A 27,057-nucleotide genomic window follows, 5' to 3' on the forward strand; every position below is an offset into this window, starting at 1 on the left:
TTTTTACTCAGCAAACTCAGTTTCCATACCGCTGACCTGCTTGTTGACATATCTTCTGCTTATATCAGTTTGCCTATTTTGGTCAGTCTCTCTGGGGTTGTCAGAGGGAGGAGCTCTGCAGCACAATCAGATCTTCCTCACAACCACCCATGAGACCATATTCTTTCACTTTCCTTTTTACGGTTTACAGCGTATGCATGTCACTGTTGTGCAATTGCTCAAACTCTCTCCTCTACACCAGCTGAAAACTGACAACCGTAATATTAATTCCTCTCTCCCTTGCTAATTTTCTGCTTAAAAGTTGCTCAGCAACTCTTCCTTCTATCCTTACACGGGCTGTAGGGAACCCAGCCCATTTTCCCTCTCCATTCTTTTTCTATTCAACCTCCCATTCTCTTCCAATCACCCATCTTTTCCAGTGCAAGCACACTGTGGCTTCTCTCCTTGATTCCAGTTCCTCTACAAACACTGCACAGTGTTCAAGCAGCGATACAGCTCTGAAATGCTGACTAGAGATCCGCTATTTCAGTTCTGATCTCATTATTTCTACTATAGCTTTTACTCTTCGCAATCACAAACTGGAAATATTCTTCTTGGGATAAGTTAGAAACACTCTCCACTCATCTTTGCTCCACTTTCACCCCTTTTATTTCTGAATAATCTCACCTGAAAATAAGTCAGAGAGCTCATATTTTCCCTGTCTACTCCAGGCCAATCACTCTGCGAAAACACTCTGCAGCAGTGACAGTTCAAGGTCTTAATAAACCCTAAGTCCTCTCTGTTATCTTCCTTCTCGATTTACATCGACACCCTTCACCTGCTGGCCATTCCCTACCCTCGGCCTCACCTTTGATTGCAGGCTAACCTGTAATAGCACCATGCTCCAGATACTTTTTTTAAACACTCTCTAATAAATTTCTATGAGATTAATAGTCTTGTCCAGGCTTTTATCTCATCTCTTGATCATTTGCCTACAAAAACTAAATAGCACTGAGGTTGCTGGCACACTAACACTACTTTATAGACCAGTTTCATTATTTCTTTATTTTCTGTTGTCTGCTCATCCACCCAGCAATCTCAGTACAAAGTAAGTAAATTTCTCATCCCATCCAGCCCCCACAGTCTCCATATTCCAGCACAGTGGGGTCCTACCTGGAAACCGAGATATACAAGAGTATTTCTTGGACTTCTTTTTTTTTTTAAACTTTTACTGTTGTTATTTCAGAGTATTAGTACTGGTTTGTTCAATGCAGTCAAATTATCAGTGAGGCATCCAACTGTTTCAAAAATTAGTTTTTAAATGTTTAATTGCATGCTTCTTTCACACACATTTTTGCATGTAACACATAACCTCTGTGCTATGCCTAAACATTTATCTTTCATATCAGTGACATAATGTGTATATGGTAATATTTACAGGGCTTCAAATATATAAGTATCTCAAATCCCAGGAATAACCATTAAGACCTACAAATGCTGTTTTGTAACAACTCCTATTCACTTGAAGTACCTGCAATATGAATGTCAGTTTAATTTTTTAATTTAGTTTAATGTCAGTGGTTTTTAAATAAGTAATCATAATACGTGGGTTTTCAGAAAAAGTTGGGTTTTTTAAAAAAACAAATCTAATTATCATTACAAAAAACAAGCTTTTGTGTTGATGCATTCCCTCCGAAAAGAGTCTAAAACATCTGTTTTATGGACTAATTACTATGAGTTGAGAAAAAGGACAGCTATAGAGCTCAGTGGAAAAAGTCTCAAGAACTTTAATGGAAGCAGTTGAAAAAGAAAGAAAACCCAAGTTAACATCTGACATTTTCTTCTTCTCTGTAATTGATTTAGAGTTCTCTGAGGAAAAGCTTTATTCAAGATATATGTTGCTTCCCACCTCAATATAAAAATCCAGAGCTCAAAACACTGATATTCATGCGAGTCTTTCCAACAAAGTCAGCATGATCACATTAGGTCCCTAAGAGACACGTCAGTAGAAATTCTGAATCATATTTAAGTGCTGTTGTAGTTCCTCCTTAAAAATAGTAGCAAACAGGTTGCTATACAAAAGGATATTTTACAAGAGGGGAAGGCAGAGGTTCAGATCAGTCAAGAGTATTTGAAAAGGATGCAGCTAAATTCTTAAAAGCTCTATAACATTAGCTTTATTTCAAACATGCACAAAGTTCAATGTCAGCGCTGTCTAGCCAATAAATCAAATTGGTAGACGAGGCTTGTTTGGACTAGCAATGAAAAGTTAGAAGGGATTCTCCAAGAAAGCCACAAAGCAGCTCATTTAAGGTCAATTTAACGGTATTATTCTGTTTTTCTTCCAGCCCCGACATAAGATTTCAGTACCTCAAAGGAAATTGTAAGAGTATCTATTTGCATTCCCCCTAGGTGATTGGCAGTTCAACACCAATTAGTTCAAAATTACACTGTTACTAGTGTGCAATAAAAACAACACCTTTCATCTTTCTTACCTATGTAAGGATACCTTCAGAGCCAATAACTTTGATCAAGTAAGTATTTTTGATCCTACCCCACCCGTCTCTTTGGATTCAGGAAAACTAATAGCTGAAGGCAACTTTTCTTTTAATATAAAAAAGTCCCAGCTTTATTCTTCGACTGTAGGAGTGATGTGGGTACTGAAATATAATACACTGGAAGCAAACATTTTCCCAAAGCCCAGTATCTCTTCAATAGATAAAAATACTAGGGTAGATAACACGATCAAACTTTCCCCTCCCTCCTCCTCCGATTTTCAGTTATACACTGTAGACATCTGAGAAGGAAGAAAATTAGTTTCCGCAAAGAAGATATGCAGTTTCACAGTTAGATTTATTTTCAAATATGAAAAGCTTTACAGAATACTTTATCAATTGCATCACCGCCACAACAGTTACATCTATATGAATCAAGAAGGGCACCAGCTCACACAGCTAAACTTTCTTCCTCCTCTGAAAACAGAGGCTTTACCCAGCCTATTCAGGGGGAACAGTGATTCATGCTACACCCTTCCTATGTCCAGACATTGTCTGAGGAAATATTAATTAGGACAGGGCAAAGCAGTGCTAGGAGTGTGATAGCAATTATTCCTCCAAGAAGAAAGAAAAAATCAGCACTGACAATCACCAAGTATTGCTTAAGCCTGTCCTCTGGTTCTCTTCAGTTTTAATAAAAATTCAATCCTTTGGTTATATGTATAAATGAAGCATATATTTCAGAACACTTTGCTGCAAAACTATCCAGCAGGGTTACTTAAGCACATACATTTCCACTACAGCAACTGTGGAAGAGCTGCAATAGCCATGGCACGGGAAGTGCGTAGCCTAATATATCTGCTCTGATACAGCATCAAAAACACTTACACAATCTGTGCGTTAAGTCACAGATTATGGCCTCTAACATCACACCACTACATTTACTGATGAAATTAGCACCTCCATTTGTACACATTTAAGAACGCAATAAACATGATACACATGAGTCTTCATAGTTCTGGCAAAAATGGTATCTATTTTTCTGCCATAATTCGTATATATTAGAAAGACTTCTGGCAGAGAAGATGAAGCTTTCCATGCTTGCCACATAAATGAGAACCATGCTTAAAATTACTTAAATAATTACTCACAAAAATCTTGTGGAGTATCTTCTTGTGCATGTAACATATTGCCCTCCACCTACATGCTCTATCCAAGTTTAGATTTTTATTTACTTTTCAGCTTAAGTCCATTAATTTTCTCTATACTCTATGTATTTTCAAGCATTCCTTCAGGCAGTGGTGTCAACACCATTCCCTCAGCATGTGAAACAGAGGAATTCAGTTCCCTCTCCTGTCAAAGGACACTTAAGCCCTACGTCTTTCACCTCTCAAGAGAAGGCTGGTGAGAGCAGGTTGCAGTTCCACTACACGTTGAATACTAACTGCTTCGCTGAAAGAGAATCCAGTCTTTCAGCTAGTGGTTAGGGAAGCCACCTGCACACATCCTAAATCCAGATCCAATAAATAAATGCCTACAAACAGACTAGGTCCATCTCACGAGTGATATTACTAAATTGCAATATAAAGAACTGTTGCTATGCAGAAAAACAGCAGGCAATCACCACCTAAATAATCACATTCTTCACCTGAATAGTGGAAACTACTCTGCACTACTTCTAATAGATACTTGAATAACTATTGGGTCATTTTTCTCTATCAGTTTTCTTGTACATAAGCACAATCACCATGACAACATAAAATATTCAGTAACAAATATTTTACAGTTGCTAGCTAACATCAAACACAGAACAATTATAATTACCCCATTACAGCTTCAAAGACATTCACTGCACGCACGTTTTTGCGTGTCTGTATGTGTATGCGTATATATACACGTGTCAGTGTAAAAACCTAAGCTTCTAAAACAGCAAAGGTGAACATTACTTTTAAACTGAAACCATGGCTGATTTTAGCACAAAGAAGTCACTGCTCCTCCACAAATTTTTAACGCTGGAATAAAGACGACCACCATGATCTACTGTTATCAAAGGTACTTTCCCTGACCACGCAACTTCCAAAGGAGACTTCCTGAGACTTGAAAGAAGAAAAGATTGAGATATGTGACAGAAGACTGAAGAGTAAGAGAGAAAGGCAGGAAATGAAGAAAATTAAGGCTAAAATAAGTCATAAGACAACACAACAGTGGATGTGTCATGACATGAATATATTCTTTGGTTTTCCAACCTGAAGCAAATGTATAAGTTGTGGATGGATGGCTTATCCATGCAGTTAAAAGCAAATCAGAAGAGAATTTGTACAACGTGATGTCCAGATTCATGGAATTGATATACTTTTTGTAATTGGTGCCTGCCATGCTGCAATATTCTCAGAAGCCAAAGGTTCATACTGCTTTTGAAATGCTTCAAAACAGGAACACCTTATCAAGAAGTGCAAAATTGTAATACTAAATACAAGAAGTCTAAAACATTTGTATTCATTGTAATTATTCATTAATAGAATTATTAAATTCACCAAATAGCACCTAGAATATAAAGGACTGCTCTGATGTTTAATGAATTATTTCCTAAAATTCTAAATAATAATGAACTGAAACAGAAAAAATCCTCCAAATAAAAAACAAAACTCATAACGCAGGAAGTTGAGCCTCTTGCTAATGTAAGTTCATTGTTCTTCAGACAAGGCTAAAATACAGTCTTTTACCAATCCAAACTATTTTGCAGTAAGGGTGGTGGGTCTGGTCAACTACTCAATTTGCTTTCTCAGTCTCAGAATGTTCATCAGCTCTAACATGTGAATATGTTAAAAATCAACACAAAGCCAACCACACACACACGAGCCAACCTTGAACACCACAGTGAGCAAGGATAGGTAAGCCTATAATACTCGTTACCCACTAAGATGTTGAAATTTTCTATTTTGAGAGAAGAGGCTATGTAGCAGTGAGATCAATACTCATGACCAGAACCACTCTACTCTAAATACTGTATTTGAAGCAGTATCAGAACAAGCATACCATTAAGCCTCCTTTGAATTGCTTCTTCCTCTAATGTGATAATATACATCTGCTCATCTAGGTCTTCAAGGATCTGTATTTGGAAACAGAAACAAGAACTGACTGAGCATCAGAGTCACTTGTTTTTCTGACTGCACTAATCTACTCAGGTTTGTTTTGTTCTAGTAACCTGTATTCTAAATATACAGTCTACAACTTTACAATACTGATACAAATAAGAACTCAACAGAAGACTATTCCATTCTGCTACAGATCTATTTCTTTACTGTAAGCCAACTTTCTGTTAAGTTTTCATTTCAGGTTAAAGCTCTTATGTTCAGTTTCAATCTAAAGAGACTTAGGGAACAGGGGAAGGGACAGTACATTTGACATATACTCAAATCACTCAAATAATTTGTAGGGAAAAAATTAACAACCTATCAACCTCCACACTCAATTTGATTTAAACAAAAATAACTGCAGATATTGAAAAAGTATATTGAAAAGTGACTTTTCACATAAGTCAGTATTTCAAGCAAATATAAATTGCTTTCGGAAGCTAAAACCAAATAAATGAAGTCTGTCTACCTTATTATCAGTTGCTTTGAGTTTAAAGCTTACAGATAGCAAAACACTATATATTTTCTTTGTATTTTCAGGGTTGAACTGACTAATGAAAAGGAATGCAAGAGCTAAATGCACCCAAATTTTAGTAAATACAAACTAGGAAACATGACAAAGTCACTAGAGCGCTTGCATATGGTACAAGCTTTTCCCTTCCCTCACAGCATTCAGTAAAAGAACAGTAGAGTATCTGTGTATAACAAGTTCTTACAGATGCCAACTACCTACGCTTCATCCATCTAACTGTACCCCCAGGTACCCTTCTTGTCATCCCTTATTTTGGTCTTGTATCCTTTACTCCTGAACTCAGAACAAGCCCACACTTTTCAGGCATTTGCAAAAGAGACATAGTAGGCAATACTGGCAAAAAATACTAATACTAATAGCAGTTACAGAAATTGGAAAATCAGAAGTCTATACTGTTAAAAAAGCCTTTTTCTGTGGAAAAAAAACACGGGCTTTTGTGCTATACTAAGAATTTTAAACAAGTACATAAATATTGACTATAGAAACTCTGATGAACTGAAGAGAGAATTATGTAGAAATGCAACCATTCTAAAATAAAGTACCCTAATGCCACTCTACCTTCTAACAGCACAGGAGGACAGAATTGTGTAACACTTACTGTTGGCTTCACCAGCAACTGACCCATTACTGTAAACATCCGTGAAAGTCCCACTGGCGTGCATACTGCAAAGGAAGAAAGATTATGCAAAACAGTGATTTGTAAGTTAAAGACCAACTTTTATTTGGATGCTCAATGTGCTATTCCACATATAACCAAATATGGTTTTGAAGGTCTGCGAGAGCTTCAAACTCCAACACGAACGTTAAAACACATTGCTATCATATGAATTCTGAACCAGACAGGCATCTCTCCCCTCCAAGAGCATAACTGAATTTTTTGTCAACAAGGAGGACCCTATAATCAGCTATCTTAAACTTGTTCAAGTAATTATTTATTCAAAGCATGTGGCACCAGAGGCTATGTCTACACCAGTAAATTCAGCAGTGCCAGGATACATTCCTGGGCATTAAGACTTGATTGTCTACACCAGTAAATTGCTACAACTATCCCTGGCATGATTTGCCCTGGGCCAGTTAGCACTTTCCCAAACAATTCCCAGGTGCAGTTCTGGAGTTCATGCAGTCCAGGAACCATTATCATGAGGCAATACATACGCAGTCACCTTCTGCAAACTGCAATATCAGGGATGGAATGACACTAGTTGGCCACAGGACTGGAGAACATCTCAGGCACATTTAGTCTATTAGCCCAGGTATAGCTGTAAGGTCAAGAGAGCATGAAGCTGCTTTGCTCTGAAAGTTATACTGCAACTTCAGTTGATAGTAGGCTCAGCTACCAGATTTTAAACTACTTTTCTGTGAAATAACAATTGGCCCTTTTTGATCATAGCCTGTGACAGTTTGCAGGTATGGTGCATATATGTTTGTTGGGAGAAAGGCTCAAACCAGGATAATAGAAAGTTATTAGTAAAAATAAACAGTTTAGGGAGAAGAGCCTTCAAACACTGAAGTATGTAGGAGATGGAAGGAATTTGTAACAGTATGGATGAGGACATACATTTATAGTTTCCATTATAATAAAATGGTGCTGTCAAAAACAGGAGAAGCAACACACAAGATTTTATAGTGAGGATTACATTTATTTTTATTAAACAGTGTTTCACTACTACTACTATGTATCACAGGAAAAATACAAGAGTATTCAAAAAAGGCTAACTTAAGCTAGTCTTCCTTTACTACGGAGGAAGCCTGCAAGCAAAGGAGAAAAGAGAAAGAAAGCAATGCTCCAAATCACCACTGCAGTAAGCCTTACCCATACACTGCTTCAGCAATTAAGACAGCTGAAGATCTAATGAAGCTCTACCCCAGCACCTACCACTTTCTCACTGCTGTATGCTGCCTTTTCAGCTACACAGATGTAACGGCTTGGAAGGCCTTAAATAACTTCAGTGATTTGCTTGTATAAGTTACAAATAACTCTTCCAAAAATCGGCATTTAATCCCATTTATTTTGGTGAACTGGTTTACAATAGCCCCAGAACACACTTCATGTTTTCAACCCCATTGAAACAAACTGCAAGACAGATGTAGGAAGTTTGTAAGCCAACTTCCCCATTAAAACATTCGGCAATTGTTCTGCATCACACCCTTGGACAGCCTACATAAGACATTCAGAACCACTTCTTTTTTTTACCTTCCCCTCCCTCCCACCATTAAAGTGGATTTAGGTTCTCTTTATGTGGAGATTCTTAAGGAGATTCACCAAGGTCTCTGTGAGCAACACCTTTCAGAGACAGATCTGCTTAGTTTTAAGGAAGTTTCAAACTGTTATTCCCCACGCTTTCTCCACAGTGACAGCCCTGTAAGTGTTAGCCGTAAACCTACAAAGCCTGGAGAACAGGTGACACCACGATAATCTAGAAAGGGAGATGTTCTGTCCCCCTTCCAGTAATTTTCTAGAAATTATTTGGGGAGGGTGGGGCTGAAATTATAAGTGGGATTTGGAGCCTTCCATCACCTTTCTTATTCCCCTAAGCATGGATGACTGAACTCTGGCTGGAACCAGATGGTATAAGGTTGGGAGTTTTTAACTGCATTTGCTATATATGCAACCTCTAACTGACCTCCATACTGGCCAGATACCATTTTGGTGATTATGAAAGCTAACTGCACTGTGTTCCAACTTCTGTCTATACAGGCAGATTTTCAGTTAAAAAAGGAAGAAGGATCATTTACTAAATATAGGACAAACTAAGTGTTCCAAAGTAACTTTCTCTCCATACTACTGACCTCCTGCAGACATTTCATTTAAAAATTTTGCTTTTCTTTGCAGAATGGAGTCCCTGTTTTTCAAATACCTGCTTTAAAAAGTTAAAAATTGATATTATTTTCGGTTAGGTGTGAAGTTCCTCAAAACCTGGAAGCATAAGGTAGCATTTGTTCACAAACTTCAGAACCCAAATCTAACAAATTTATGTCTAAATTTATACTTAAGAATGAAAAAAAAAAAAACAGAAAAACATTTTTCACACTCTTAACTTTCACAATCTTAATTTTCATAATAAAAACAGTTTCCTTTAATTTTTTCTTTAAAAATTCATCTTTTGGAATAATCAAGAAAATACTTACACAGAAGTAACAAGCATCCCATTAGTGATATACAGGAATATAAATAGGGGAGGTAGAATTCCCAGAGGTCTGTAAAGAAAATATTGAGCACAGCCTTAGCTTATTACAAATAGGCTGCTTATGTCACAAACACAACTGAATTAACTTTTAAGCATTCAGGATTGAACAACTGTATTTTCAAGTATAAACTAAGAATCAGTCAGTTAATAATCCTGCAGGCAACTAAATCCCCAAGTACTTTAGCTTGAAAAAAAAAAATCTTCAGCTTTTATCACTTAAGTCACATGTTTTTAACATACCTCATGTCCACATGAGCATGGAACTTCTAAGCATGCTAAAAACAGATTTAACAGAAAAAATGGTATTGACTAAATTAATATAGCTTCTTCACAACCTGTGCAACACTCACTTTATTAGAAATACATCTAATTGAAAACACCCATTTCCATAATTAAAATGAAACTAGTGTGGTGGTTTTTTAAATTCCATACCATACAAAGACTCCATACTGGCAGCATCATTGTCTATGAGTGCTGAAGCAACCCATACGATTCCAAGGATAAGCAGTGCAAGAAGAATAAGCATTACAAGGGTTTCCAAAATGCGTGCTCTGATGCCCTGTGGGCAGAAGAGGGGAGAGGGAGGAAAGAACACAGCCAAGAACTTTGAATCAGATATTTTCAAACATAAGAAAAGTACAAATAAATAGCAGTTCCTTCTTCCTAAATATATACTCACATTTTATCATGTAGACAAAAGCATAACATGTAATGCATATTTAAAAGGCAGTACATTAAAAAAGGAAGTACTTAGGGCTTTATAGTGTCCAGATTGCGTTTTTCCCCTTAAAACCATAGAAAAATGTTTTAAATTGTGTATGCCTTACAGTTCTCATTAATCTCATTATTCCATAAAGTATTCTTTATACCATATGATTTTGTGCGCATTTTTAAAAGATGGATTACTTTTCTAATACTTTCAGCAAAGAAAGTGGATTAGCAAATTTTTATCTATGATTCCAATCAAGGGAATGGAAAGCCAATTATGGCAAATAGCCAAATGGCCCAGCAAGCATTAAACCCTGCGAAGGTACAATGCACCAATTTAGTTAAAATACATTCTTCAACTGCAATTGCTTCTGCACCACTCATCACAGTCTTCAGAGCCCTCAAGCGTACGGCCGGAGTACTGCTCGCTCTGATCTGCCCACACGCTGCTGCTGCTGCAGCCGCATCCATTACCTCCCGTCCTTGCATGCTCCGCGCTGAACGGAACACGTACGTCTGCCTTTGCAACACACACAAATCACAGCTCTACAAGGTTGTACCATAGCACTTGCTCTTGACTCTAAAAATGTAACAACGCTCTAACAGTTGACTGTTAGATTTGCAAATGTAAATATACCAAATAATGCACAAAATCACATTTAGCGGGTTTTTTACTGGTGTTTTTAACACTAATTTTACTAATTTCAAGCAACAGAACTATTGGGACACTTTCTTCAGACATCCTTGCAATTAAGGGACCATCAGATTGCTGTTCACATAACAATTTTACTTTTCTTTTTCTTCATTTGCCAGTATACATCTCCACAGGCAAACTCAATCTCTTGTTTCTCACACAGGTTCACCCCAACTTGAGCATATTCCACTGAAAAGTCTACTTTGCAGTTAAAAGCAGAAAGTTTGTTTTACTTTATTGTTTGCCTACTTTTACCACCTCTTCCCTCACTGCTTAACACAAGAGGGTAATCTTTACATGACATTTACCCAGAAAATCATGCTCCCTACATAACCACTGCATCCAACCATAAGCAAGGAACTCAGGCATCCTAACCACAAGCATTGATCTCTTCTAGCGCACCAATGCCTCTCCGCCATTAGTTCTCTGTTGAACAGCTAAGGTAGCACGAAGGAAAAACCAGACAAAAAGAGACCTTCGCAAAACTCCCCTTTAGGCTTCAGTGGGCAGATTAAGTGCAACTCCATAAAGGATCTCAAACACCAAATTTCAAATTAAAGGTAGTATGGATAGGATATAGATTTACTGCTAGAATGTATTTTGTGTACAGTAAAAGTGGCTTTGAGGTTGTTAAAAGTTACTAAAATGTTATTTTGTAGTGCTCAGAAACTAGCTTTCAGTCTTCCATGAACTATTCTGAAGGTGAGTATCAAAGCCAAATACATCTATTAGAAGATTAAATAGCCACATGTTTAATATAAAAGTTTTGAACTTGAGCAGTAAGATACCAGGAAACAAACAGATTACAGCCTAAGCACTGAGCATTGCTATAGAGCATTCACTTTAAAACAGAAGAAAGTCACAGGATTAGAAGAAAACCCAGAACGTTCAAGGATGCATACACAGAAATCTGCTTCAAGCTTTCCAGAACCCTCAAAGACTCCTTTCCTCTTCTAGGCAGAGGAAAATATAAAGCTACCTTCTGGGTTTCTGAAAGCCTTAGCCACAGAAAGTGGATCCCTTACTTCCCTACTATGAGACACACACACAAACCTCAGCCTCTCTGACTTCAAGTTTCACAGCAGCAGATTCTTCCGGACAAACCTGGAATATACTTCATTTAACAGGACGACCCGAACACCAAATCCTCCTCCTTTGGATGGAGTAGCACAATTGTCAAAACAGATAAAACAAGAAATACACTGTGATGGAGACAGTGAACTGTAAATAACATTTTTTCATATTTACTACAAGCGTTCTCTGAAGACAGGTAAGATTAGGACAACACAAATAACACTCTCAAAAAAAGAGAGATGACCACAGCAAGTACTCGGAGGTAACCGTTGCTTTTGGCCAAAAGTACCATTGGCACTAACTCCAGAAAAATCCAGTTAAGCTGCCTAATGAGCCTTCCCCATTTTTTGGTTTCCATGCTAGTTTGAATAATTGATTCTCAGAAAATGAGATCAATCTCCTTCTGTTCTCACTGGTTACACTATCTCCACACCTATGTGATACATCAACAATACTGCAGTCTCGTGTACGTACTGAAAAGCAGGACTGACAGTTCAGTCTAAGGGCAGAACAATTCATGTTACACAGCACGCACACACACACAATAGGATTCACACACTGATGATCAGTTAAAAAATAGTAAAATAGTAATATTTTGAAGAACTTCACTGAAGTGACTAGATAGGAACATTCTGTCAGAGGCACTAATGAATACCTGGTAATAGTCCAGGATAAAAAAAATATTAAGATGCTTAAAGCATATAGGTAAATACTTAATCTCAATTAGGCACCTGTAAGACTGTGCCCTATTAAAACATTAATCTTCCAGACACATTAGTTCATACTTACATACATTAGTGTACCTGTCAAATAGCTGCTATTTATAAGGAATGAAAGGTATGGAATTTCCCCCTCGTGAACGCACACACAGAAAATTTCTGGAGAATCGGAGAATCACAGAATAGTTGAGGTTGGCAGGGACCTCTGGAGGTCATCTGGTCCAACCTCCCCTGCTCAAGCAGGGCCACCTAGAGCTGGTTGCCCAGGACCATATCCAGGTGGCTTTTCAGTTACCTCCAAGGATGGAGATTCCACAACCTGCCTGGGCAACCTGTGCCAGTGCTCAGACACCCTCACTGTAAAAAAAAAAAAGTGAGCTTTGGACATCATTAGTACTTCTTATTTTTGTTGAAGGTAGTTTTGTTTGTTCAGGTGAAAAACTTCAGGCTTGAACATTATCATTAGTCACATCCCTAATTTAAGAGCTGGGCAAAAATCTGTACTCCTGACTTTGAGAACAGAGTGAAAACACAGGTAAATACAAGCAACATTTCATTTTATTTCAATGAAAGCAGAACTATGCAAATAAACCTTGAAATTCAATACTGACTATTTTTTTTTTCTGACAAAAACCTCTTCACTGACATTTTGGTTCTGGCTTAACGTTTCTTCTTTGAGTCATTTCACTTCTCTCCCACAGCCCCATTACATTACTCAGATTTCTTAGATGAACCAAACGTCACGGCATATCTTCATGGCACCAAAGATTCTGCCACTTCTATTTCACATAATACTTGGTGCATTTTTTTTAATCCATTTACTCTTCACATTTTTTTTGTGTGAGAAGGAGCATTAGAGTCTGCCATCTTCAAAAACAGCAACAATCCCATCTAAAACTGGAGATTTCAAATCATCTTGTAAGAGTACATTTATTGTTCATATTCAGTCTACACCATTGTATCTGTCTTGAATACACAATTAACAAATGAGTACAATATGAAAAAACATGTAGTTGTAGATATGTAGGACTACTTCAAATTAGCATCCTAACTAAGCAAGGAAAAATAGTCGTACAGCACTAAATCTTAGTGTCAAAAAAGTGACTGCATTTGAATCAATTGGAAGAGTTCTTTGATTCCTCATCGTCAGTATGCAACTGGAAACAAAGGAAACCTTTACCAGACAACGGAAGGAGGTGGCCTACCCAGCAAGTTAAGTGTGTGCACGTGCGTATGTATGTATGCATACAGAGGCAGGTAAGGGAAGAAGGGGGAATAGTCACCTTTTACATCAGTTTTCCAGTTTGGTTGTTTAATCAGGAGAAATTGCCTCATAAGCTCCTATGATCACTGTTTAACATTCCCATGGAAACTAAACTGACTATAAGAAAGAGGAATGGGAAAATACAATGTATTTTTAGCTTTACATATTGTAATCGAGAAGGAAAATTAAGTTGTCCAAGTCTTCATCTAGTTGTCTTTTCCTAATGGTTCTGACAGGTAAGAAAAAGGAAAGTAAGCACTATACAACCAACCAGCTTGCATCAGGTTTTTCGGAAAGTTGTTCTAAATCTCAACTTTCAAACCTGCATTTGATAACACAAATACTACTTCATTCTTAAGGTGTCCTTCATTACAAACAGAATGCATATACCACAATTAATTCACTGTCTTATGAATTATTTTAATGCAATCCCACTTGCAGTTTAACCTGTTTTAAAGGAGGAGGGATTTATTTATCTCCAAACCAAGCACGGATTGCACAGTAAAGCACCAGAAGGATACCTCCAGGGTATTGACACAGGGCAGAAAAAAAGACTGGTTTGCACCTATCCTATGTTCTAGTACTTTAAGAAGAATTCAAACATAAGATGCAGACTGAAACACATAATAAATGTCTATACAGCTTATTAAGGGGGGCATAAGGAGAACAACCTTGACACCACTATCAAGTAAAATATCAAACTCAGATTTCAGTACTGCATTAACTACACAGCCTTAAATAATGCTCCCATGCTTTGGACTTATGAGATGAACACAGCCATAGCCTTTAGAAATAATTGAAAATTTTCCCCCCCATCTCAGGCTAAATTGTGTTGTTTTTTAAAATATGGTGATAAGACAATTCTAAAGGAGAAGAGTGAGCTCCAGCAATACACTTGCTTTGTTTTCAGTAAGACAAGCTGACCCCTGCAGTACTTCTATTAGCATGTCAATTTTAAGGAGGTCAAATCCATTACTTTCTCTTGGCCAGTTAATGCTGGGATGCTGGTTAAGTTGCAGAGATAACAACAAAAAACCACACACCAAGACTTTGAAAATCTTTCTTACAGTGCTGCAAATACCAGATAGCAAAAATAAAAACAAAAACTACACAAAATGTAATTGAGCTTTGAAGTTGCAGAAATACATCAGGAGTTGAAATACATGTTAAAGTGGTGGGTTTTCATACTTCCACTGCTATACACCAAGAATACCACTGGGATTTCAGCTTACATTTGTGTCTACAAGGAGCAAGAAGTGGGAAAGAAATAAGGGAAGTAGGAGGACCTAGAAAAAAAATATATTCCTTTTAAAAAAACTTGTCTAGAATAAAGCCTGGGATTAGAAAGATTATTTGCTAGTCAAGAAGATTAGAAAATCTGAATCTGTAACCAGGACACATAGTCCTCAAAGAAAATAGATGAAGCATTCTTCAGGCACTCCCTGAAGATCGCAAGAAACAAGCATGACATGAACAGATTATTTTTTTTTATTATAGAGAAGGACCTCAGAAAGCATCCTCACTTTTGTAGGTGCTGGCATTGCTCCTGCTCCCCAGGGATATGCAGAGAAGAGGGAAGGCTATAAAACACTAAAAAGAAGGAGAAAGAGATGAACTGGAAGCGAAACAAAAAGAGCAAAATGGAAAGGGACAACAATAACACAAGCTAAAAGAAAAACTGATCTTTGGCCTTCAATTCATACGTAAATTTCTCTGTAGGTCCGAAAATGAGAGGTATGTTGTTCCCAGGATGGACTCAGTTAGGGCCATCCTTTGGGAAGCATGAACCACAACTTGAAGGAAGGTGGCATTTCTCTTGCTGGACCATGATTTTAGTTTTAGTAGCTCAATTTTAAAGTCTTTTTCCATGAAGGTATCTAGAATAAAACATCAAATGTCACTGCTTTCAGCATTACAAGCACGTAAGATGATCTTTAGTAACTGCTAAACAGGAAAACAAAACACATCCAACAGCTTGCAATTTCCTCAAGTGAGTTTCAGATTATCCATAAGGCAAAACAGACTTCTGAAAGTAAATTACCCGCCTGGTTCCCTATTGGCAGGCAAGCAGAAGCTTGGCATCATACAGGCCAACTTGACACATAGAGAGTCTTGTGGAGGATAAAAAAAAAATATGGTCAACAAAAACTTTTGGAAGCTAATTACTATAATCTGATAGAAATTACAATTAAACTGTTTATCAAGAAAACGGGAAAAAAAAAGACTGGCAGATTATAACCCTAACACCCCCCCCCTTTTTTTTTTAAACTTCAAAGTTTCACAGTTTAGACTCAACAACTCACCTACATTTTTACTCACAGCACATTTTCAAAATCCACACAGTTATTTAATGTGAGCGCTTAACCAAGTGAAACATCTTTCCTTTAAAAAAAAATATTTAACACATCAATCGCAGCAGCCTGGAACTTGCCAGAAGCCTATTAATATCTGTCATCTTCTCTGTACACTAATGATTAGGAAAAAACCCCAAAAAATAAAAAAGGTGAACAAAAAGAGCATTTCAAGCTCTCAAGGCATGCCTACAAATAAAAGCTGTCCTACAAACACATTCTAAGGATCTTGTGGTTTGTACAGCCTTAGAGATATCTGACTCTCAGACTTCTACTTTAAAATTCAATTGCTGAGACATTCTGAAGTTTTTATATTGTTTAATCCTGTGCTACTTATGCTGCCTGGAGCAGCAGGCCTAAGGGTTCATGTTTCCAGAAAAGCCTAATTTTAGCAAGAAAAGTTTTAATTATTTTAGATGTGTTCTGACAAATTTTTAGTTGCTACTCGGGAAAGCATCATCAAAATCTTACCATGTTTCTTTCCTATTATGATTAACAGAATTAGTCATCCTGGATGATAAATATCCAAAACATATTAGAAACAGCACATGGCCAAAAAAAGGTGATTATTCAGCTGAAAAGCCCAATGAAGTGCTAATGGCAACAACAGTCCTGAACAGATGACGGCTGTCATACAAGAAAGTCAAAAACTGTAATTACTAAGGAAACCATTTCTCCTCCCCAGTACATTTGTGTTAAGCAGGATGACTATCATGCCAGTTGCAACACATTAAGACTTTTCCCGCTATGTGTGTTCACACATAACACCTAGAAGCTGGTTTTCACTTTATAACAGAACATATGTTTGGTGATAGTTTCTTACAGCTTTTCAATAAGGAAAAGGGAGATTTCTTGATAATGAGACAGTAAGAAGTGTTGGGCTTTTTTCCCCATTTGAAATTCTGTAACTATTTTGAACTATCTAAATGTAACGATACAAAATGCCTTGCCATTAAGCTAGCACAGGTAACAAGCTAAGACCTTGCTCTGCACACTGGTTGTCCACAAGGTTTCAGGTGTCTTGCATAACTAGCAGTAAGCACAGGCATCTCTCCTGACTACAATGACTCACAAGGACAGTGCATAGGCAAGAAACCTGCTGACCACTCCTTCCTCCAGCTCACAAGCTGTTACTTTTCGGGAAAGAATGATTCCATAAAAGAAAGCAATCAAGCCATTTGTTGCCAATTTTTGCTCTGCCAGTTGTGATTAGGAACACAAATATTATTTTCCAGCAATTTAAGCATAATTTTTAATGCTCTCTAATGCTGTAAGGATTTCAACATACATGTACAGATAATATCTACCAAGAGTTCTTGTGTTTTAACACTGATGAAGGAGTAGAAAAACTTGCAATATGTTATTTTCTCCTTCCATAAGATGCAAAACTACTGCTAAAACCAAAAGAACTACAGCCCCACCCCTACCTCAAGAAAAAGCATTGCTTTGCGGGAACATCACCTGGCTATAGTGATTTTGATGAACGCATTATTAGCTCCTGTAAGATGGGCATTTTTGGAACTACATCACCAATGTACGACGTGGTATGGCTTTTGTTAATTCTACATTTTAATTTGGTTGCAAGTTGTGCAGAAAAAAAAATATAAAAAAACCTATTAGCAATGAAGTAAAAATTACAACATCTTACAGACAAAACCAGAGAGTCCTAACAAAGTTTCTATGGAGCTAAATATTTGTACACAGTTCTGCTTGGACATCTTGACCTCTTGCAAGGTAGGTAAACATTACTTTTTACACCATGCCCTGACCCATGGGGAAAGCCTGGGAAACATTTCTGCAATCATGGCACATTTAAAGTACACATGAATCCCATTGTTTTCACGTGACAAAAACGAGTCTTAGTAACCTTAAGATTTGTTCAGTGAGAGGCTGACTGCAACAAACATGCACACTAACGTCTGCGGACAATAAATGGAGGCACTAAAGAAGAAGGAGAATTACAGCAGGTATGAGGTCAGGAATGTTATACTAACATCAGTTACATTTTTAGCACGTGATACCCCCTCTTTCTCAAGTTGTGAGCATTAGTGAAGAGATCAGCTTCAAGCATTCTAACCATCTCTATGGTTAGAAACCATACTTTGAACAATCTTTGTTTTGACCTATTCAAGGCAGTGCAGAAACAGAAACTACATTTAGCACACTGATACATAGTCAAGGGGTCATTACGTTATGAGACTACCACAAATTACTGAGTCAAAACCAGAAGCTGTAGTTTTCGGAGAAGTTAGTTCATCTTAAAAATGTAGACGCCAATGACTCAGAACCCCCACAGAGCAAGCTAATAAATTTTAATCAAGAAACAATATATTCAGGCATCAGATTCAATCAATCAGAAAAAGTTTCCTTGCCCATGCAAGAACCAACGACTTCAGTCTGTAACCAGTGCTGACTGCGTCTTCTCCCACACCACCTCTTCCCTCACAGAATCTTTCCAGCCTATGGAGATTTTAAGATTAAAATGAACACTTTCCACCACAACATGAGTGTATTTTAAAGTTTGTATTTATTTTCCACACAATACAAATCTTAAAAATTCATAGTCACAAAACATTCCCAGCAACTTTCAGCTGATTTTTGTGTTAGTATCTTTTCCCAAATTATTTCACAGTGGTTTCCATTTGCACAGTGGAAATCATTTAACTGTATAGAATTTAATAGTTACACAGTATAAATAACAAAATCCAGAAATTTCAAAGAGAAACTAAGAACTGGAGAGAGAAAAACAAAATGAAAGTTAAAGGAACTTGATGAAAAAATATGATTAATTCTTTGGGTATTAGCTGAAAACATGTACCAATAAGCATTGCCTGCCAAGTTGGAAATGAAGGACCAAAATCACTCAACTAGAGGTCAAAAAAAAAGTCTTTATTTAGTAGACTGGTGAAGAGGACAACTATCCAGGATGCAGTACACCCACTGGAGAGACTTCTCTGCCAAAGAAAACTTAGGCCCTCTTCTCCCATGTCCCAGAACAGTACCCAAGCCATAGTATTATAGTGTATTTTGGGGTCCATATCCGTCAAACTTTCCTGTTGACATCATTGCATGCAAATAACTCCCTGAATAACCTAAGAACCAAGACAGACTCCTTGCAGACTTGCAGCCTCACAACTGGGATAAAAACAGTTCTTTCTCACTTTTTTCCCTAGGATCTGTTTAATCATCCAATACAAGACAGACTCCAGTGAGAATGATAACGTGACAGTCATTTATTGCCTAGCTGTTAAGGCATTGCTTCAAATACATGGATTCAAATTACCTAAGGAAAGACCATACAACTGGCTCTTCCACATCTAGGTATCATTCCTGCATATTTAACATAGAAATAGTATATCAGAAAAACATTCCCTCCAGATTTTGTAACAGAGGACATGCCAATCTCTTAAAATAAGGAAAAGCTAGACAGAATATCAGAGAAAATGCGAACACCTACTAGATGGAATAAAATAATTACAGCCTACAGCTGTCAGATGTATGAGACTACCCTGCTTCAGCCTGCCCTTTCCTCCTTTGCAGAAAGAAACTATTGCAAAAAAAAAAAACCAACCCCCACAGGATTATGTCTAAGCTCTTATTAAAAAGGACAGATGCAGATCTGTTGACACTGTAGTAAAAGCATACAACCCAAACCTTTTGGGGAGAAGAGAGGTAAGAAATGAAAGGATACACATAGTTAAACAATGACTGTCCCAATGCTACCCCTTTCCCCTACAAGTTTCCTCTGTTGTTCCATTTGCTAGCCCAGCCCTCACTAATTAGCTCTTAGATGCTCTACTCCCTCCACCTACCAAGTTTCCCAGACTTTCCAAAGCCACCTGCAACAACATGGGAGCTGTGGGATTTCTGACACTGTGAGTCTCCCTCTAATCATTTACTTTTGGATCAGAAAGAATCTTTCCTGCTAGACTGGAGTGACAGGAAGATAAATAGATATTTTCCAACTTCTTTGTAGCTTGGCAGAGGATTAAGATAAGTAATGCAAAAATATAAAGACAGACTTGGAATTTGTGATTGTGTTTCTGGCAGAAAGAAACAATGAAGACAGTTCCCAAAAGCAAATGACACGTAGAAGCACACAGGTCACTATTAAAGTTCTAAAATAAAGAGAAACAAGAAATTTTTTTGGTGTCAATGTCTATTACTAACCCCCTGCACGGGGGAATAAGATCAATAAGAAAGCACACTTCTAGGAATTGGCCAAACCACCAGACCGCTAGAAGCTCCTTTTAATAAGCTGGGAAATCCTTTGAAAACCTACACCAAAAAAAATTTTTTTTAAAAATTAAAAAGGGAAAATGGCCAGGGATGGGAGACAAACTCATTGGTCCTCCTTCTTCCCCTCCTTTGTAAATAAAGTTGTTGGCTGCCCTACAAATCCTCACTACAGAGGCATTAGTTCCTTCTTCCTTGCATTGTCAATTCAGAATAAGTAATTCTTAACATAGAGCAATCCTTAATGTGGAATATTTCTAGTAATACTAAATAAGTAATATAAACTAAAGGTCTAAATATCACATTGCTGGTTATCAGTATTAATGATAAAAACATTGGTTTTAGACAGGGAATCGGAAGTGCTGTTTATCTAGTAAAGCCTCATTTCATAAAAGGAATCCTATTATTTCATGTCTTTCTATGATTAAGATATTTATATTAAAACTTGCCACTAGCAATAAAAATTATATGGCAATTTTCCTCTCTGTGAATTAAAATTACATTTCTATTAAATCTGTAAAGTCTTTTTATATTTATATAAAGTAAAAAAGTGCATAAAGAGACTTAAAATAGATACAAAGTTTTTGCTTGTCCTGAAAGGTCACTATTTGATGCCAGTGAAGACTCAAATGAAAACACAGACTAATGTGAAAATATTCAAATCTAAATAAAAATATTCTTCATGCATAAAAGAGCCACTTTTACAAAACAAATCACCGTGCTCAAATAAAAACAGCAGCAGATCAACTTGATGTTTCCTACCATTTAATGAAAGAAACCCAAATACTGAGACAGAAAGGTGTTCACATTGCCTTCTTGAAGCCTCTACCTCAGACATGCCAAATTTTTAGAGGCATCTGCCTTTTTCCATTGACTAAGAGAAGGGGCTTCTAGATCCCCCGAATCACAGCCATTTCAGGGATCCTGCGTGTGCGAATACTTCCCTCCTTCCCAAAGGATGGCAAAATTTTCTAGTTTCAATGAAATAGTTATATGAATTTTGTTAGAAACTGACAATAAAAAAAATTAAGAAATACATCTCAGTGTTTTTAGATATACAGCTATCATCTACCACAAACGGAAGGGTCTCTAGAGGGCATTAAGAATGCTCCATCCAAACAAAATTTGAGGACTACTCATTTCTGCCTAAGAAAATATCTTAGAAAAAAGTATTTTAGAATCCAGTACTTCAGTTTACATCAATGATCAATGAAGAGATTCAAGCTTAGTATTGGTAGCTGTGCCATCTGTACACTTTACAAGTAGTAGAAATATTTAGCATGTCTATTTTTACTCACGCAGAACTCCATAAGCTATCCTAAAAACAAATAAAAACTGTAACATAAAAAAACCACTCAATTTACTAAGAGAGCAGCAGAGAAAAATATTCACATCTTATTCCATTTGCAGGCTTCCAGATACATGTTAAAGTTTTTAGCAAAGAACTATGGAAATTCCACAAACCATAAGCATGCTAAATATAAATACAGCAGAAATGTACAAGTTCAGAATGATGTAGGAGTGGGGAAAGCACAAAAGTTCAGCAATGCATTTTGTTCCTGGCTCAGATGAGGTGGAATAACTAACGCTCCAGTACTAACTTCTAAAACTAATTAGTTTTACAGACGACTCTACCCACTCATAATGCATCAGTCATCTAATACAGTTTCTCACACTATGCTAGAGAAGTAATGGTCAGAAAACCACATTTTAAAATAACACTAAGCGTGTTTGGGATTTTCTTTGCATAGTGTTTTTACCCCAATATTACTAACAATCCTTATTTCACCTTGTTACTCTACTAATTTCCATAGCTCAAATACATGAAAATGTTGCAAGAACACAGACTAACCTGACGCATTTTGCTTCTCTACCTACATTAAAGAGTTGCTAAAAAAGTAATTATAATCTCAACCCCATAAACTACTACAGAAGGGCTGAATCATTGCTCAGCTAATGAAATCAGTGAGGCAGGTAGTGCAGAAAAGCTATGCTGAATAAACCATACCATTAGCTTATCTCCTGTTAGCCTATTTATTTTTTTTTGTAACTTACACCGAGGCCTCTTTAAAAGAAGTACATTCTAATTTATGGAAGCAACCAACTGACATTTAAATACTTCAATGAAATGGAGCACAGATCACATCTCATCACATCTTGATCCAATGTGTGCAACAACCAACATCACTTATTTCCCCCTGAGCTGTCCCCAGATACAGAACTGTTACATATATTCAACAAACCATAGATCTCCTTACGGTAAAATAAAAAGGACAGATTTTGCATATAATGCCCCCAACTGACTTAAGCAAGACGACTTATAAAACCTTATAAAATCTTTTATATATCTACAAAACCAAATTCACATCAAGCCATTATTCCTCAACAGTCACAAGTTTCTCTCTCCTAGCCACTGATTCTTGAATTTCTCTTTATCTTGCACTCATTGAAACATGATGTGGCCCTAAGTTGAAGAATATGTGCGTGTTATTTACCTGTCCTGCATAGCCTTTGTTTCTAAATGTCTAAATACAAACACCAAAAAAAAGTTATGCATGCTGAAGTCTAGGCTTTGTAATACAAAAATCAATAAAACCAACATTCCCAACCTCTTCTTGACCTACCTATAGTAATTTTCATGTTCTTACTGCCTTTAACTTAACTTTGTCATACAGTCATTGTGAAAGCATGTAAAAACAGACATCCCTGCAATACTTTTACAGACAAAGGTATTTTCATCTCATACTGATCTACAGTATAGTTACCTATTCCAATCAGAGGTCCTCAAAAGCAGGCCATACACTCACCTAACTCTTCAGACTAATTTGCTGAAATATACCTGTAAGGTAAGAATTTTTCTTCCTCTGCAGAGCTGCAAATAAAGGGCCTGGTAGTGTAAAGCTGTAATTTTAACATGTTTTCAGTGTTTAGTGTAGACCCTTGTCAATGTGACATGCTAACAAGTATGCTAAACCTTCTCATCCTTCATTGCCTGCCATTTTATAAGCTCTTCTCAAATTTAATATTAGACATGCCTGTCCTCTATGGTACAAATTATAAACACACTCTACATTTAGCTGTGTACATGCCACTTCTGAGACTTCACCGGAAGCAGGAAACATACAAAGAGTCAAGAGATGCACCATTCTTAATGCAAGATTTACCATTAAATATAGTCCTTCGCTATCCACCTTACATATTACAGATTATGTCATGGGTGTGTGTAACTGTCCGTTAAGTATGCTTTTATTTTAATAGGGAGGAGGAACAACCCTGATCAAGCTACTTGCCAAGTCAGAATGCCAGAATAATCAGGATCTGCTTCTAAACAACAACAAAAAAAGTCTAATAAATTTTAAGTGGTGTCATTTTAAATGACTCCAGTTTAAAGAACTGGACTTCATATCTGAACTTAAGATGTTAGCTTATGTCAAAAATACAAAAACAAACAGCTGCCTTTGATGTGACTGATTAAACAACTTTTGTCTCTGGTATTACTAATGGAATGAGTAAATGGGTTGTAATATAATGTACAATAATTCAGTTACATACTAGTAAACATTTCATAGAGATCAGAGCACTAAAGTCACAGTTCATGCTGAATGATTTTATAGACAAATAAATATGAGCTTAAATGCCAAATAAACATACACTGTTAACAGGGTACCTCAAGACTATTTGGTGAGCCATTACACACAGTGGCCTGTGGGTATTGCAGCCGGAGGTACATGCAAGCATAAAACACCAAGTCAAATGCTGTTTCCAAACAAGGTTCAAGATTCTTGCACTCTCCAAATCACTTTTCCAGAAAAATCAAGACAAATTTAGAAAACTGACTGGTTTTAATTAGAGATAATCTCATATTGGAAAGGATTTCCAAGCCACTTCCCCCAGTATTTTGTATTATAGGAACAATAGCTTTCCATTGAATACTGCTTGAGGTTAGCAAAAAAGTTTCTAAAAGTAAATACTTCAAAACTAACTTTGGACATACTACCTACATTGGCTTCATTACATACTGAAAATGTTTTTACAGTGCTCTACACCTATAGTTGTACCAGAGTTCTACTGGTACACACAGCAAAACTGGGGACTACAGCTTTTCTACATTGAAAAATAAAGAGATTAAGAATTTCCATACCCACCAAGAAAGGATAAAGCAGCAGGTTTACTTTCCGTCTATTTTCATTACTACGTTTAGTTACCTAGAGTTTGCAAATACTATGCACTGCAACACAACACATTAGAAACTTAAGCTTAGTTCAGTCTTAGTATATAGCGACATGACTAGGAAAAATCATTGCTATTGATAAATATAGTGGATCAAATCAACTCAAATATTGAGGAGATGGAAGACACACACACTGTGGCTGCTCAGCAAGTTAACAATAGCTTACCTTTACAGCAAAAAAGCAGTTTCAAAAAATGCTAGCAACTGTACTTTTGCAAAGCTTCAATGTTTCACTCCCTGTCCAAATAAGTAATTTTATTTACAAAACACATTTTTAAAAGCCATGCTCCAATGAAAGAGGGGAAGGGAAGACATTTGCCTTTAACAGCAGAAACAACTGTATTTCACTATTTGGAAGGGAACCTACACACCACGTTTTACTTGCACAGGCTAAGCTGCAACTGCTAACACAGGCAGAACTTCGCAGTCATGACAGCCAAATCTTTATACAGTAGCAAGCACTATGCAATAAACTGTTCTGAACACCGGCCCATCTCACCTGCCTTAAGTGTATGATAAACTGCTACATTTTTAAGTGGTGTTTTTATTCAAATAAACTCAATGAGAATTTGGGAAGAGATATCAAGGAAAGGCAAGCAGATGGAGAGACTAGCTGACACATAACAATAGCTGGTGAAATATTACTCTTATTTTCTGTAATAAACACCAAGATCAAAACATTATGCAAGTTAAATTTCCTTGAAAGGTTCCCAGCAGGAGTTTTCCTTTTTGTTTGTGCAGTACGCGATTTCCTCTCACCCACAAAAAACATACCAAGAATGTGCATGTGCCACTAACACTAAGCAGCACTTCCTTAATCACTCATTTCCAACAATTTATGGATGATCAGTGGCAAAAACGAGCAAAAATAATGAAAGCATGCAATGAAAGCTCATTGAGACAAACCGGCTTGGACTTCCTACTCATTTCTGTGTCTCTTTAAGATGGGGGTCTGATACAAATTAGCCACTGGGAAAAAAGTCATCTGGTCATAAAATACAGTACAGGGTCACTTTTATGTAAGTTTGCCAAAAGGGACATAAACCAGGACAATTTCAAACTGTGACACAGGATAGAAGTATATTAAAAAAATCTTTGTTCCTCCTCCATTGTGCTGTCATGTTGCTCAGCTTTATAGACATTCTGAGCACCAGCTCTGGCCTCTTCGCTTCCACCTGGTCTACCTAATTAATTAAGCAAGGAAGTTACCTCAAATTTTTGTACTATTTGTTTTTATTATCATGCACTTCTTTTGATGTTCCAGGAGTTAACCTCTTAATCCACAGACTCTGTGTGTTGTGTTCTGAACATTTTGGGATGTCTGGATAATTTGGATAATTGGTCAGGATGTTGCTGTCGCTCATGTTAAACTTTATGCCATGACTTCAAGTTCAAAGATCAGTATTAAGGTAAAATACTTCATAAAGCCTTTTTAAAACTCTACACTCGTGATTATGCAATACCTAGTTATTCCAGTTTCTCACAGAGGTAAATCGCACTATTTGTATTTTCTTACAAGGAAATTACTCCTAAACATCTTTATCTTTGTCAACTTCAAACAAATACAAATTTCAGTTAAAGTTACATCAAGAGAAAGCATATTTTAAAAGGTCAAGAAAAGGTACAGCAATTATCTCCTCAAAAATGCTTGCCTCCTTCACACAGCAGCACACGTAATTTTCTGTGCAGTCTGTAATCTTGTAAAAACATGGAAACACCAGCACTGTGAACTACAGACGCTCGACTGCAAATACCACGATTTTCCTTTTTTGGAGAGAATGATAAAGAATGAGGTTAATTCTGACATTAAGAAACATGGTTTACACCTTTGTTTCATAACTGTACTACAGAATTTGAGCAGGCCAGTGACAAAGAACTGAAAGAGATTCTAAACAAGAGATATAACTTTATGCACAGACCCTACAAAGGAAGACAAGAAAACTATAGAAAGATATGAAAAAGTTTTCAATACCGATGCAGGAGATTAAAGTTACTTCAGGTACTCCAACAGCTCAGTTAATAGTGCTGTCTAAGGTAACGTATCACAGTGACCTCCAACTACTTCAATAGTCTTGAAAAACCTAATTCACACGTGTGCATGAAAATACGTATGTGTGCATAAATACACACATGGCAGGTACATATATACATAAAGATATACATATACACATACATATATTATACACCTCCAATATTGTTTTAATAATTATGTTTGTGATAACAGAAGTCTGCAACTGCTGTTAAATGGAAATAAACTATAGCAACAAAGAGCACTTAAGCTCTTTAAAAGGGCATGGTCAACCCCCTTAGGCCCAAAATGCCCTTTTTGAATTAACATAGTGGTTTTAATTAAAAACTAGGCAGAGAATCAGTTTGATTTTCAGTACAACACTGCATCCGTCCATGGTGAGTGCCTAATTTCCGTATTTCTCTCCTCTGCACAATATGCAAG

At 36.9% G+C, this 27,057-nt stretch overlaps 1 protein-coding gene across 1 annotated transcript in view; it reads right to left on the bottom strand.

Moving 5' to 3' along the window:
* The window catches only part of LMBR1 (limb development membrane protein 1), a 71,233-nt gene that overhangs the window by 10,973 nt on the left and 33,203 nt on the right, over nt 1-27,057 (bottom strand). The window contains exons 6-9 of the mRNA XM_059819119.1: nt 9,761-9,887; nt 9,270-9,338; nt 6,739-6,803; nt 5,511-5,583 (exon numbers count right to left, since the gene is read on the bottom strand). Coding sequence (XP_059675102.1) covers nt 5,511-5,583; nt 6,739-6,803; nt 9,270-9,338; nt 9,761-9,887 — 334 coding nt within the window. The remainder of the gene's footprint in view (nt 1-5,510; nt 5,584-6,738; nt 6,804-9,269; nt 9,339-9,760; nt 9,888-27,057) is intronic.

Source organism: Gavia stellata, chromosome 6 (genome assembly GCF_030936135.1).
Source record: "Gavia stellata isolate bGavSte3 chromosome 6, bGavSte3.hap2, whole genome shotgun sequence".
NCBI classification, from domain to species: Eukaryota; Metazoa; Chordata; class Aves; order Gaviiformes; family Gaviidae; genus Gavia; species Gavia stellata.